Genomic DNA, 15,101 nt, shown 5'->3' with positions numbered 1-15,101 from the left:
GTATTTACTAATTATACTCAGAATAATGGAATTATATCCATAAAAATATTCTCAATACAATAATTTACTTTATAAGTGACAGTCATTCTTTTGAATTCTTCTTCTATAAATCACAACTGTCCCTCAGGTATTCTTGAGTCAACTCCACCTGAAAGAAAAATGCAATTGAACAAATAAAAATATTTTTGTTACTAAACCAAGCACACTATAATGATAAATCTATAGGTTTTTTAACACTAGAATATAAATAATAATGAAAAATTCAATATCACTGTATGAAAACCACCCAAGTCAAAAAATTATCAAACTTTCAATTTAACAATTTAACTGTGCGCTTTTAGCCAATAAAGAAAAAAATTAAGTGTTTGTTGTTTACATGTAATTTTATCAAGTGAAGTGCAAACAATAAGTCAGTCAACTCTGACAGACACACCCCAACACTTCAAGCTTTGTATTGCTGGGTTAGTGTAAAAGTAGTAGAATAGGGTGAGATGAGTAAGATCAGCTGTTTTTTTGAGCTGAGGCCATTTATTTAAAGCCCAATGATCAAGGGTAGCTGGGTCCATTCAAACCGCCAAAAAGGTACTAACTCTTTCAGGATCAAACAGGCAATCTTCAAAATACTTGTTTACCTTTTCAGTGCTAAGCGATGATATATTGTTGTGCGCCTTTTTCCCCAAAATTGCTATTAAACGATATATTGTTGTTCACGTTTCATCCGAAAAGCACTGAGCAACGATATATTGTGCCGGCACGACTTTCGATCATGTGAGTTTAAATGGGCATAGCAGTTGACTCGGTTGTTGTTTCGAACAGCGTTTCTTTCAATTTCCCATACGATCGAGGGCCGATATATTGTTCCTTAGCACTTTTGAGATGAAATATTTTATTTTTACAGATTTTTTCTCGCTCATTAGATTTTTCCCCTTTGGCAAGCCTAGCACTTTTTGGACAAAATAAGTAAATAACTCTAGCATTTTTTTGAAAAATATACTACAACAACATTTTAGCATCGAAAGGGTTAAGAACCTAATCAACTCAGCTACCGAGTATCTTTATCCTTTGTACATTCATTCATATTCACCTTTTTCTTCTTTAAGTAAGATGATACAAAAACTCTGAGACGTTCCAACTCCTTGACTTCTCGTCGAGGAAGAGTCATTTTGAAGCAGGTTTTACAGTAGATAAATAAAACAACAAAGAAAGACAAAACTATCAACACTTGATGAAATGTCCCTCCATACGCAGTCAAAAGTGATGGTGGAAGAAAGTTTCCAAAGATCTGGAAAACAAAATAATCATGTAAACAATAATATTTGTAAAAATTTGAAAAAGTACATTTGGAATGAAATAATAAGACATCTATTTGAAGTTATAGGAAAAACCATAATGATATGTAACATAAAAATGAAATCTCAACATTGATTCAGCATTGATTATTTTGTTTTTGGATAGTTTGAAGCCATCTAAAAGAAACTTGTTTAATATAAAGTTACACATTGTAAAATGTAAAACTAAATCAAATAGTAAAAACAAGAAGAACGTGTCATATCTAAACATATTAATATTATTTTATGAATTAATATAATCCCTTATCCCTTTGCTATATTTTAAATAGATTGTAGTTTTATTTTAAGTTATATAAGCAGCTTACTGAAATCGTTAGCACAATTGCTTGCTGCACGGACTACTCATTTAAGCAAACTGCTATAAGATGATTTGAATTTAGCTAACGGGGTAATTTAATATTCCAAACTATAAATTTTCCTGTTAAAGAGGACAGCTAGTCTTTCTGCTGAAATATTTTATTGTTTATCTCTCTTAACAATACCAAAGCAAACTTTAAAAATATAAATATATTTTTCAGATGTCTCAAAACTTTAACCCTTTCCTCTCGTATTAGTTAACCCACAGAGAAGTAATATAAATATTTACTTATAGTTTATATTACTTCTCTGTGGTTAACCCCTTGTTGTCCCATACGCTTGCATTTATTGTAATGAAAAAAAAACATGTTTGGAGTTTTGTGTACATATACTGACTAAAATAAATTATTTTTTGTACTTGAGGGCTTGATTCTTATTCTGCATAAAATTGTACACAATTAAAACATAAAATCAAAATAAATATAACCATAATATATTTTTTGTATGGTCATAATATGAAAAAGGCAAAATTAACTAAAAAAAATATTTTTTGGGGGGCTTTTTAAAAAACGTTAACACATTTTCAGAATTTGTAAAACACTTTATCTACATTAGGCCTACTTATCTAGTTGCCCATTCAAATCAGCCATTACAAGAAGGGTTAAGTAGAATTTTACTGAAAAAATTCATTTTCAAACTTTGATTTTTTGGTGATTTTGGTCGTCATGGTTTATTGTCACTTCTTTATTCTTTACTCCACAGCTGTCTAAATAACTAAATATTTTTCGTACTACCAAAGACAGGTAAAATGAATGAGGAAATCATTGAGTATGTATTCAACACAAGTTCAAAACATGCAAACACTACATAAAATTGATTTATTAATAAAAAACCGATGCTGAAAATGTCGCGTGGGCCGCGACATACGAGTGGAACTGTCAGACATACGAGCGGAAAGGGTTAAAAATATAATAATTGTTCTATATAATACTCTTTGTCGTTCTTCGACTATTACTCAGTTCAAGCAATACTACTGTTTTTTTTTATTTGTAAAAATAATAATTTACTTACTGATAAGTATTCAAAATAGTCTTGGTGGAGATGGAATATCCTGGAAAGGTGTTCAGGGCTGTATATTTCTGTTAAGTATTTTACACTTGTGGTGAAAAGTAGGCCCATGAAGATAAAAACGGCTATCATGGCTGAAAACAGGACAGAAAAGTTACTTTATTAGTTTTCGAGTAAAGTAATATACAGTAAATAATAAGTAGATATGGTATATTTATGAAGATTCAGGATGGCTCTGAAATAATTAGTTGTACAACTCAAGAGACAGAATGTGAAGGCTAAGGACATCTGTACATAGTGCTAAAACTATATAATAACTTAACATCTCTCCCAAAGTGGCATTTGGGTTTTGGCCTTCTACATACAAAGAATAAAATTATTCCGCAGGTATGGCTAGAAAGAAACAAGACCGATGGCAACTAGCCTCAAAGTCAAATATTTCATGGTCAAAATAATCTGATATCCCAGAAAGTGTAATGCCAACAGCTGTGCATAAAAGACCTAGTAACAGTAGTAGTTCTATGCTTATTTGAAAAAATATATTACTTGTAATCAGCATGGTTTTCTTAGAGGCCGCTCCACCATTACTAACCTACTGTCATTTCAAGAATATGTCACATCGGCATTCACTAGTTCGATGCAGGTTGACTGCATATACTTGGATTTTTCCAAGGCTTTTGATAAGGTTCATCATGGTTTGTTGATCGCCAAACTTGCTGGTTATGGTATTAGTGGTCCATTGATCAAATGGTTGGAAAGCTACCTGAAAGATCGTCACTTGATTGTCAAGTGTAGTGGCGCCTTCTCTTCGCCCTTCAATGTTCTCTCCGGTGTTCCTCAGGGCTCTCACCTCGGTCCACTACTTTTTAATATATTTATAAATGACATAATTGGTGTACTGTCGTCGGACTGCTTGATGTTTGCTGATGACCTCAAGATATTTTCCCAGATCTCGTCATCCTTAGACCACGAACATCTCCAACGATCTCTCACCAACGTCGAAACGTGGTGTAATGAAAATGCAATGGAACTCAATGTATCTAAGTGTCATGTTGTCTCATTCACAAGACTTGTAACTTGTAACACTTTTGACAACAAAATTGGTGGTGGTATTCTGAGACATGAGGACCATGTGAGGGATCTTGGTGTAATACTTACTTCTACCTTGAGTCCTGTTGAGCACATAATTCATATTATCGCAAGAGCTAATTCCATCTTAGGATTCATCCTTAGATCATCAAGAGACTTCAGGTCCCCACAGTCACTTCTGGTGTTATATAAGACCCTAGTTCGGCCAGTTTTGGAGTACGGCTCAACTATCTGGTCACCATATCAGCTTGGCCATATTGAAATGATAAATAAAGTACAGCTACGCTTCCTCCGAGTCTTAGGTGTCTGCCTGGGCTATGAGTATCGTGCCCCACCAATCCTAGAGCTCCAGGAGTGCTTAAACGTCCAACCTCTCCATCTCAGAAGAAAGCTGCTCGACATGATTTTCCTGTTCAAACTGGTTTGTGGTGAGATCGATTCTACCGGCCTACTGGAGGGAATTAATTTCCTTATACCGAGAGGAACACGATCTTTGGATACTTTTGGGCACTTGTATTCACCAACTAACTAATCTCGCAATTGTGGATTGACAAGATTGCAGCGTCATGGAAACGAAGTAGGATCAAAAGTTGACTTCTTCAACGAACAGTTGTCCTCCTTCAGAAGAAAAACCGCTAGCATTATCCTTGCTATGCCTGTTTTGTAGATGATGTATGTTTGTTTTGTCCCAAAATCTGTTATTTCTTGTTATTCATTCATAGATTTATTGTTAGTTAATGTTTCACGTAGAAGTTATTGTCATCATAGTTTAATACATTGTTAAATCTTCAAGAGATATCTGTTGTTGCAATACTTTCAAAGTCTACATGCATTTTCTGAAATCCAAATTAGTATTAAATATTTTTTTGTTATTATCTGTTATCTGTCATGTTGTCTGTTTGTTGTTATTTTACTTTGTTAATGTTATTATCTGTTGTTGTTACGTTGCTATGTTGTTGTATTACTTGTTGTTGCAATGATGTTTTGTTCAATGGTAGCCTATATGCAGCTTCTCTTGTTATTTCAAATGCAATTTTTATCTTTCCATCCTACTCATGTGCTTAAACATATTATTTTGTAAATGGTGTATCCGTTGGAATGAATAAATAAATAAATAAACAGGCTAAATATTAAGAGGGGGATGTCAAGTAGCTGAATCATGATGCCTCAGTTAAGGATTAGCTACAATTTTCACTAAACCTATCTCAAAGGTTTTTTTTAAATAAAATAATCCAACAAAAAAAGTAGAAAATTTACCAAATAAAAAAATTCTAACAACCATTCAATAATCAGAACATTTAAGGTGTGAGAAACACTTACAAAACAGGAAGTACACTTTATTCTGCTGCTTTGCTTCATGGTTGGATGTTAGGCGACCATTGATCAAATGGAGAAGAGTGTTGATGTCTTTTTCAAAACTGTTGAGAGCTGTTTGTAACATGCGGCTGATTGTTTGATCTATTTGCTTACAAACCTCTTCTATTTCATTATGGCACTCACTCATCTGAAAAAAACCAAAGGGGTAAGCTAATTTTGCTTAAAGAGTTTTGATCAACATTTAAAAATCATGGTATTTAAACCTCTATTCTTGAAAGACACAACCAAACTATGAACTATGATGTACTTTGGTAAATTTTCTTTAAAAAAGAATGGTGACCTCTTTTAACCTTGTATTTGCTTATCCACATAGACCTCAGACTTGTGTGTGGAACGTATCAATTAAAGCAAGGGGTTAAGCAAGTTGTGGACAAAGGTGAACTGTAGTGAATGTAGAAAACAAGAGTGTGGCAAACTCCAGAACACAAACCTACGACATCCCTACCATGAATTAACCGTCACACCATATACCAACTGAGCCACCAAACTACACAAACATCTACAGAGAATTATTAAACTTAATTTATGTTACCTGACACGTTCCAGTATCCTCTGAACTAATGGACATGTTAGAATGCTGTTTTTGCAGTTCTTGTTTATGAGCCAGCGTTGGGATGTATATACCAGGCATTGAGAATCCAGAGCGATTCAATCCTGAATGTCTACAAACTTCTTGGGTGATTTGCATCATAATCCTGCAAATTAAACTGTATTGTATTAGAACTATAACTGAAAAATTTGCTTGGAGGAAACTTGTTTTTAAATTTGTGATGTGAAAAATGAATGGCAGTTGTGTCACAATGCTATAATAACACCTTTCCTCTTTCAAAACAATTTGGTAGAAATTCAAAGTCTTAATGTAGGTATGAATATTTGCAGTAAGAATTAATGCTTCGACACATCTGAAATCGGTTGCAGCATTTCATTTGGATTATGCCTGATGCAGTTTTATAAAATGATACATTAAAAGAGCAGTTTTACAGATAAAAACCTTTTAACCACAAATATATGCGCATGTGACCATTTGTTCATATAGGCGCACATGATGGAGGGCTCACCAATTTACACAGAGCTCCCCTTTGATTATTCTATTTCATTCTTACTTTGATATTATAGATATTTAACATTATTTAGTTTCCTAGCACGTTTTATTAGATATTTAAATAAAAATCATTATTTAGTAAACTCAAGGGGCGTTTTTAAGTAAGGGCCATTTCTCCACATAACATTAACTCATTGCACAATTAATAAGGGACATAAACTGAGTCATCTGACGATAAATGTCTGCATCGGATTGTAAGTAACATATACTACAGTAGCAATTTTCAAATTTAGATGATTGAATGATTCTATTACTAAATTAATTGATTCGTTAGGTTACATATGTTTTTTTCTCTGTGCAAACATCTTTAAAATATTATTAAATATTTATATTTCCTATCATTTTCAAGTATGTATTTATGATTCTATAAACTGCAGTCAAAAACGAATCTTTGACCTTATCTTCTTTGCAGCGGAAGATGATATAAAATTTAAAAAAAATCTAGACACACAGCACAGCTACAGAGATGCAAATGGCACGTTTATATTTACAAATGATGACAGTAAGCAGCAAATAGCTGTGTAAACGCAAACTATGGACTATGCTTGAATGGGCCTTGCTTAAAAAATGCCCCTCATATTTATTTTTTCATCCTGTAAGCATATCTTGCAAATATTGTCATACAACAAAAAATTATACACAATGTAAATCCATGAATGTGTAAAAAAAACAACAATAATGGAATTGAAAAATGAATTGTGATTAACTATTTCATATAATTTTAAATGTGTTAAAGAAGAGTACAACTGTAGTTTCCTAAAACTACTGTGCTACAATCCACAGTGTGCAGAAGCCAGGTAACATAAACCTTATTAGTGTTGAATGGTTTGTTTATAACTGTTCAGCAATAAAAATGATTTGTTTTAAGAATAATAGAAAATGTCCAGTAACATTAAAACTTCTAAGAATTAATGAGAGTCTGACATATTTCTGATCCAGTTTTGTTCCTCTCCTGCATTTGAAGTGTGGTTTACTTACTTTTGCTTGTCAGTTTGTTTTCTGATTTCATCAGATTTTGATAGGTACATGTGCAGTTTTTCTGGATACAATGAGTTTATCTTCTCAACAACTATCATTGTCCGCTTGCACAAGGCTAGACCAATAGGGTCAAAGAATACAAAAATCAAGTCTGCCACTCCTCCTGAAACACATTTAGACTTATTTGAAAATTTAGTTATAGCATTGTTCCTCAAAATAAAATTAAAACAATGAAGAGCCACCATTTGTGAACCAAGTTATTATTATTTTTAAGCCAATTCACTGCCAGTAAATGAACAAATATGATTACTGACACATAATGTTTAAACATACAAAAGGAATCCATAGTAGCAAACTGACGAACTAATGTTAGTGCAAATATTATTTTACTTTATAGTGACAATTTTGTATATTATCCATTTATACATTTAGTATATTATCCCCCTCCTTCTAATAAGATCTTGCATATTTCAGCTTTATTACCTAGAAATAAAATGGTATCATTCACATCGTATGGATACTCCATTCCACCATCCACCATACCAGGTGAATCTATGAATGTTACCATGGGGAACTGGCGCTTCTTCGATGTTGAAATCTCGGTCATCAAATAGTCCAATGTACCTAGAAAAATCATAATGTAATGATCATTTTGTAGATTATTATCATACTAGTTTTAAGATTCAAGATTTTCAAGATTCAAGATTTTTATTTGTCTTTTGGCACACAAAGATGATGTATTTGCCATTGTCAGATATTAAATATAAATACAAATCTGTCTATGTCTATGTTGTAATATGTTTTATGTTGTGTAAGATTATGTTGGGAAACAAACACACAAGTCTCTAATGGATTTTATAAAGTCTGCAACATACAAAATAAAAAATAAAAGTAAAAATAAATTTATATGTGCATGTTGCATTTACAAACATATAAAAACTAGGGAGGTTAGTCATCAATAAACACGGTATAGGCATTCGGCAAAGTGTGGCACGAATAAAAAAATTAAATTGGTGCTAAACAAAGACTCTGACAGGCCTCCACTGAAAGCTTTTTTAGGAGAATATTGCATTTGGTACAATTTTATTTTGCAATCCCTTATAAAAGAACTATGTATGTTTTTTTTATGTTGTTTTACTGTTATGAATGAATATGAATAATAAAAAAAATACAATACAAAATAGAAACACTTCAACAGATTAGTTGAATTTAACTTTTATATGGTTTTACGTGAAATTAAAAAAAAAACGGGACTGTATTAGTGAGAAACCTCATATAGAACCAAGTACCCTCTACAGGTTATAGTATCCATTAAATTTCCCAATAAAATTACAGTAAATATTCTATGACTATATTGATGGTAGCAAAAAAATATGTCATTTAAAATGATATAAACTATAGAGGACATTGAGTTGTGCAAAGTTTCTCAAGCAGCAAAACAAATATTGGTTAGTGTCACCGATGTTATTCTTGTAGTGCTTTACCTGTCACTCCTTGTCACAAAGAGTTTAAAACTTACTTTGATGACTTATCTTATGTGAACCATTCATCTAAATCTGTTATTGGAATTGTTTATTTATAATATTATTTCTAATTCATATTTATTTTGATATTATTAATAAGTAAATCCAACCATACCTTCTATATGCTCAAGTGGTTTTAGGTCTGGGAAGAGGAAAATAGTTGCGGGTCCCTGAAAACATTATTCTGCGATTACATTAGTCCCAATGTATAAACAGATAAATGTACAGGGTTAGGCAAACGTCTGGAACCCCCCAGTTAACTTTTAACACGTTGCAGTAGGAAAACCAAACTCGGCACATATTTACAACATAAGAAATTGCACTTTTTCATCAAAGTTACAACCTTACCCCAGCCCCCAAAATGGGGTATTCTGGGGGCAGCCCCAAATTTTCAAATGTAAACACCTATCATGTGACCCCTCATTTTAAAGGGTTTATCAAGAGAAATTGAATGGCGCAAACCAGAGGTCAATATCGCACCCCTAATCAAAATGGGGTGCATTCATTTATATATATATATATATATATATATATATATATATATATATATATACATTTATCTGTTTTCTAAATTATCTAGATCATTGAATGACAGGGTTTAAATGAAGTCCCGCATGGGTTTAATATGTTCTGAACGATAAAAGATAAATCAATAAGATTTGGTACGTCAACATGTCACCTAAAAATAAGTAGATGGAAGGAACTATCAGTTTTCTGTCATAGGCTATCATGGCGATGTCCGAAGGAAGAAGTCGGAAGGAAATCTTAGATGTAAGCATAGGTGGATATGCACATAAAATTAAAGTTCTCTATTAGTAGAATACAATGCCGCAAATTTGAACTAAAAAAAAAACTACAAAAATGGCAGCCGTTCTAAGATTCAAAATTGCAAATCCAAAAAAACCTTTGAACGGCTGCCATTTTTGACTCAGTTGTTCTTTTGAGCTCAAACTTGCGGCATTGTATTCTAGTAATAAATAACTTTAATTTTATGTGCATATTGACCCATGGTTACGTTTAAGATTTTCTTCTGATTTGCTCTCTCCCTCCCCCCTCCCCTCACCAAAAGAGGAGGGAGGCGTATAGTAGCATTGCAAATTCAAGGAATCTTTCAAGGAATAGCTGTAATTTTTGACTCGGTTTTCTGTTTAAGTTTGGGTTGTAGCATATTGTATTTGACTAACAAAGGCCTTTAATTTGAGGTGCATAACAATGTATGCTTACATTTGAGATTTCCTACTCCTTGCAGGATGTCCCCATGATATGACAGAAAACCGATAGTTCCATCAAAAAGTAGATTTTTAGGTTTCGTATTAATGTATCATAACTTATTGATTTAGCTTATTGTTCAGAACATATTAAACCCGTGTTCTCTGTATACTAAAATTGTTTAGAGGTTACATACATTTCTTCTCTCAAACAAACGTAAACTATTATTAAACATTTCTATTTTCCTTAATTTTCAAGTACGTAGCTATTTATGTGGTTCTATAAAACCAGAAAAAATGCAATTTTTAACATAGGTGGTCTATTTATTGGAGTAAAATAAATAACTGAATACATATCATTATATGAAATATACATAACGAGTACAATGAGTAGATAACCTACATCATTACCATTAGTGTTTCTCTTTTACGTCCACTTGTGATCAGAGTAAAAGACTGTGTTTCGATTGCCATTCCTGTTCTTTGCACATTATCCTCAATATACCTAGAGAAGAAAATAATATGTACTAAGCAAAAATTCTAAATATATTTATATATATTATGTTTTTGTAAATAAGTAAATTTTTACATTGATTTTCTGTCTAACAATATGTATTACAATAATAAACATGTATTAAGTATTAAACATGGATTTAACAAAAGAAATTTTAGTTATTTCCATGGAATTTGAAATAACTAGGTGTGTTGTGGGCCATCACACTTGACACTGTTCTAATTCTTTTCGTGTAATTCTTTTAGAGGTTAAAAAAACTGAGGTTAACAAAAGAGAAAAATAACTTGCAAAAATTAAAAGTAACAATGTTTTCCACATAGCTGTACCATGACACCTACATAATAACTTGTCTTTCAAATAAAATTTACAAAATCAAAAATAATGAATTTGTAATTTGTGAATATGACCAACCAGTTAATGAAACTTGACTTTCCAGCGGAATGGTTTCCAATTAACAAAACTGTTACTTTCTTCTTGGGTGGTAAAATTTCTAACCCCACTTTCTCCCCAATTGCAATTAATCCTGAAAAAATAACAGTTTAGTTATATAAGTAATATTATATTCATAAGAAATACTAATGTGATTAAAACGTAAATGATTTATCTTACACTTCAGTGTTTTTACGAGTCATAAGTTATAGTATTTCTGTTAATATTTAGCCAAAAATATTCAAGCTTTGTTTAACCTGGTCAGCTCTTTTATTAAAACAGAATTTGATATTTGGTACAGCATATGAACAATTGGTCTGCTTTATTAAGATAAAATTGATTTCTGATTACCTATATATAGTAGATTATCCCTTATTCCTCTTTCAATTTCAAACAATATTCATCTTTATCTTTCATTTTTCTTTTTTCTGGTTTGATTGTAGTGAAGTTGACTCACTTCCCAACCTTGAACACTTAGTCTGTTCTGAACTGTTGTAATAATGTTACTGAATGAAGATGTTTAGATCATGTGATCCACATAACCTACCGAGTTACTTGATAAATAATGTTACCTAAGTTAATAACATAAGGAGTAGTTGATTATAAAAAAATATATATTTTGTTAGTAAAATCTTTTATAAATTTGAGTATTCAAGTGGGTCTGATGATGACTGATCAAAACCAATTGTTAATGTAGAAATTTGTTTACACATTTACTGTCTTGTAAATGTTTGCAGTGTAAATGTGGATACAGTATATCAAAAAGTATTGACAATTATGTTGCCTTTGTAAAATAGCATCAACACTTATGCTTTTTTTTATAAATAGTACTAATCATCCTAATTCACCATGTCTCTAAACCATTCATGGTCTTTTAGAATAAAAGTGAAAGTAATTAATAGAAAATTCTATCTTGCCATTTTTGGGATGATTGTAGAGTTCATTCAACTGTTTGAAGATCCGCTCATGCAGTGATATATCCGCCACAGACGAGTCGTTTGGTAATTTTTGTACGTCGCCAGTTTCAAACATTTTTACCTGTGAAATGGAATTTAATGGTTCAAGCAAATAATAAAATAGGACTATTAATTGTGGATCAGTTGTTCGGTAAATCCTACAACCTTTCAAATGTAATTATTTATCTGTAAAACAAGGCTAAAATTTTAACAAAACAACAAATATTAAAACAAAAATTTAAATAACTTAATATAAAAAATGCATCGAGTAAAGCTGTGTAAAGTCTTGAAAAATAGATTAAAACAGTTTTCAATTGACACATTTTATACGCTTCATCAGTTCTGAATTATCACTTCAGATTCATTAATTTAGTTGTTGCACTAAACTATAGAAACTTTACCTTTATAGTTATGTATAGTTGTATTAAAATAAAACTTACCAAGTATTTAAATGGTGGATCGAAACTGGACATGTTACAACTATAGATTCATCGATGTTATATTTCCTTTAAAGTTGTCAAGAACAAAATATTATTTAACTACTACTCATACTAGTCACAAAGGCAACTGGAAAGGTACTGAATTGTACAGAGTCGAAGAGTTAAATACACTGAAGCCATACATGATTACTGAGGAGACCTAGTCAGCCAAAACTGATCAATAACTCTGACAAACTAATGCAAAGACAATTTTACTTGGGTATTTCTAACATGGGGTGATCCATGTAGTAGATATCACATTAATTAAAAATCATCAATATGTAGTAAATTTAATAAGTTATTTTAAATAAATTAATAAGTATTGAAGATATTGTTTGATCATTACAATAAAAATAGTAAAGGCTATTCTCCTTTAAAATTATAATACTAGATATAATATAAAATAATAATAAACTATTTAATAAATACTAGGTGTGAATATTTTTCAGTCCAAAATGTACAATTAGATATGGAACTCAAAATAGAGATAAGAAGATAAGAAGAGAAAATCAGTATTCTTTATACAGTCATTGAATATGAATAAGTAGTGATTTTTTTTTTTCAAGCAGACTCCCAATTGAACTGCACAATTCTATAAAGGTATTTAAAGGGAATTTAATGTGTCTATGAAATTTATTCCAAGTTATAATGTTAGTACGTTATACTACACTAATTACTAAATTACACTTTCTTAGAGAAATTTAATAAACATCAGTCTGTTAAACTGATATGCATTGAAAGGGGTTTTTCCTGTTTTTATGTTTCAAATTACCACACAACTGTATTAAAAGTCTATTTTAATCATCCGTATATAAAGGTTTAACCTTGAATAAGACATATACAAGGTGGCTTAAAAGTATCTTGAGCCCCCCTTAACTTTTAACCATTTAAGATATTTGAAATGGGTTCACAGCAACTTTCTTAGATATGAGGGGCTACAATAATGATGGTTGATTTTTTTTTAATTTTGTCACTAGGGGAATGGGGATAGGAGTTAGCTACAAATTTTCAAATGGGAAGTATATTCGAGTTTGGTAGGTATCATTTAACATGTCTTGATGAAACTGAAGAATTGACATAAAGAAAATAAAAATAGGACAACTAATAACAAAATTCAAAATTGCAACTAAAAATTCCTTTAAATAACCCACCTTAAGAAGTATTGATGAGCATTGTATTGATAAAAGCATTGTGGTCGTACAAAAATATTATTAGCCTATTTTATAAAGTTTCAATTTTTATCAAGGCAATTTTTTTAGTTCATATCATTGCTAATAACATCTGCGTCATCAATTTTGTTTTGAGGCGAATCATTTGAGGGTGCCATTTACAAGGGGTGCAAGTTACTTTTTAGCCGCCCTGTATTCATATTAAAAATTTCACTATGTGTCATGGCTAAAAACTTTTCTATACTGAATAATGATGTTTAGAAGATTGAGGTGCAAGTTTATGATAAGACCTTGGAGTATGGATGTCATTTTGTTAATCAACTCATTAGTTTGATATTAGGTCACAACAATACTTATTCTTTTATCTAATAGAAAGTTGTTTCCATGTCAAATACTCAAATACTCCTACTTACTGTTCCTTCTACAATATATACTCTTCAAAATTACCTCATCACATTAAGTTATTAAATATGTAGGTATGCAACCATAACTCATACAATGATTAGATTAGTCTGTTATTGGTAATCAATTTAGAAAAAAAATAATGGGGCTTTTAAGTTTACATTATGTCAGTCAAAGGTGCATAGATAAGGGAGTAAAAGTCACAACAATTTCAATAATCATTTTATTGAACTCAGTAACAATAATGTACAATTTTACAAAAACGGGCGCTGTTACAGTAAGAACTATTTTTTAAATTGTCACAAGGTGCATTAATATAAGCTACAAATATTACTTTCCTGTGTTTTAAATTAGTATACTGTGTTAGAGTTAATCAAAAATGATAATAAAATGTAAACCATTTTGAACAACAAAAGTATCCATAAACTTATATTGACACAGTGAGTAACGATTGTAAATATTGACCGGCTATAAGTTGATATTTACAACCGTTAGGAAGTAAAAGGTGTTAGCTGCGTGGACAATAAGCGGGTTCGGGGACAAAGGTCAATCCCAATGACAGCCACTAGCTTACGTCGCCGGCCGCTGAAGACCGCTGAACTTCGGTGTTCTGTAATCACCGTTGGAGCTTGCTACTTCTGTGGCGAGTAAAACCAGAACCGCTAGCTGTTCCAGTCAGTCAGTTCAGTTCAGTTGAAACCAGTTGAAGTCCAACCAACGGTCTAAACATCAACCTGACCTGTACTGGTAGAATTAGCCAATTGAAACTTCAGTTCATTTTTCCAAGTAAGTTTTTGTCAGACGGTTTGTGAATTGAAGGAAGACTTGCAGATATCAGCTATTGAGAAATTTTATTTAGATAGACCAGCGAATGAGCCCGGCATTAACAATTGGTATTTAGAGTTTAAAATTATTTTATTTAAAAAGACTGGCAAATGAGCATTGCATTAAAGTTTGATATTCAGAGGTTAGAATTGTTTTATTGAAGAAAGACCGGCAAGTGAGACCAGTGGCGTACCGATGGGGGGGCGGGCGGGGGGGTCCGGCTCAGGCCCCACACAATCACAGGCCCCCAATTCAGGGCCGTATTCCTCTAACGGCTGACACAGCGATTGCCGAGGGCCTCGGCCTAGTAAGGGGCCTCACTTGGGTCTCAAAACA

The 15,101-nt window shown here is 32.0% G+C and overlaps 1 protein-coding gene across 1 annotated transcript; it reads right to left on the bottom strand.

Annotated features, from left to right (window-relative positions):
* Positions 1-13: 13 nt before the first annotated feature.
* On the bottom strand, positions 14-12,430 carry LOC128999120 (uncharacterized). The gene is made up of 12 exons (XM_054425482.1): positions 12,331-12,430; positions 11,852-11,972; positions 10,917-11,028; positions 10,403-10,496; positions 8,899-8,953; positions 7,744-7,884; positions 7,261-7,423; positions 5,713-5,875; positions 5,124-5,307; positions 2,718-2,848; positions 1,085-1,282; positions 14-148 (listed from the first exon to the last, which is right to left on the bottom strand). Exons 1-12 carry the CDS (start codon positions 12,361-12,363, stop codon positions 104-106), a joined length of 1,440 nt encoding a protein of 479 aa, XP_054281457.1. The 5' UTR covers positions 12,364-12,430; the 3' UTR covers positions 14-103.
* Between the last annotated feature and the right edge of the window lie 2,671 nt (positions 12,431-15,101).

The sequence above is a fragment of the Macrosteles quadrilineatus genome, unplaced genomic scaffold (genome assembly GCF_028750875.1).
Source record: "Macrosteles quadrilineatus isolate MER2022 unplaced genomic scaffold, UCM_ALF_1.0 Scaffold_7__1_contigs__length_78375512, whole genome shotgun sequence".
Taxonomy (NCBI): domain Eukaryota; kingdom Metazoa; phylum Arthropoda; class Insecta; order Hemiptera; family Cicadellidae; genus Macrosteles; species Macrosteles quadrilineatus.
The sequence above is the reverse complement of the archived record's forward strand: the minus strand, read 5'-3'. Positions and strand labels throughout refer to the sequence as shown.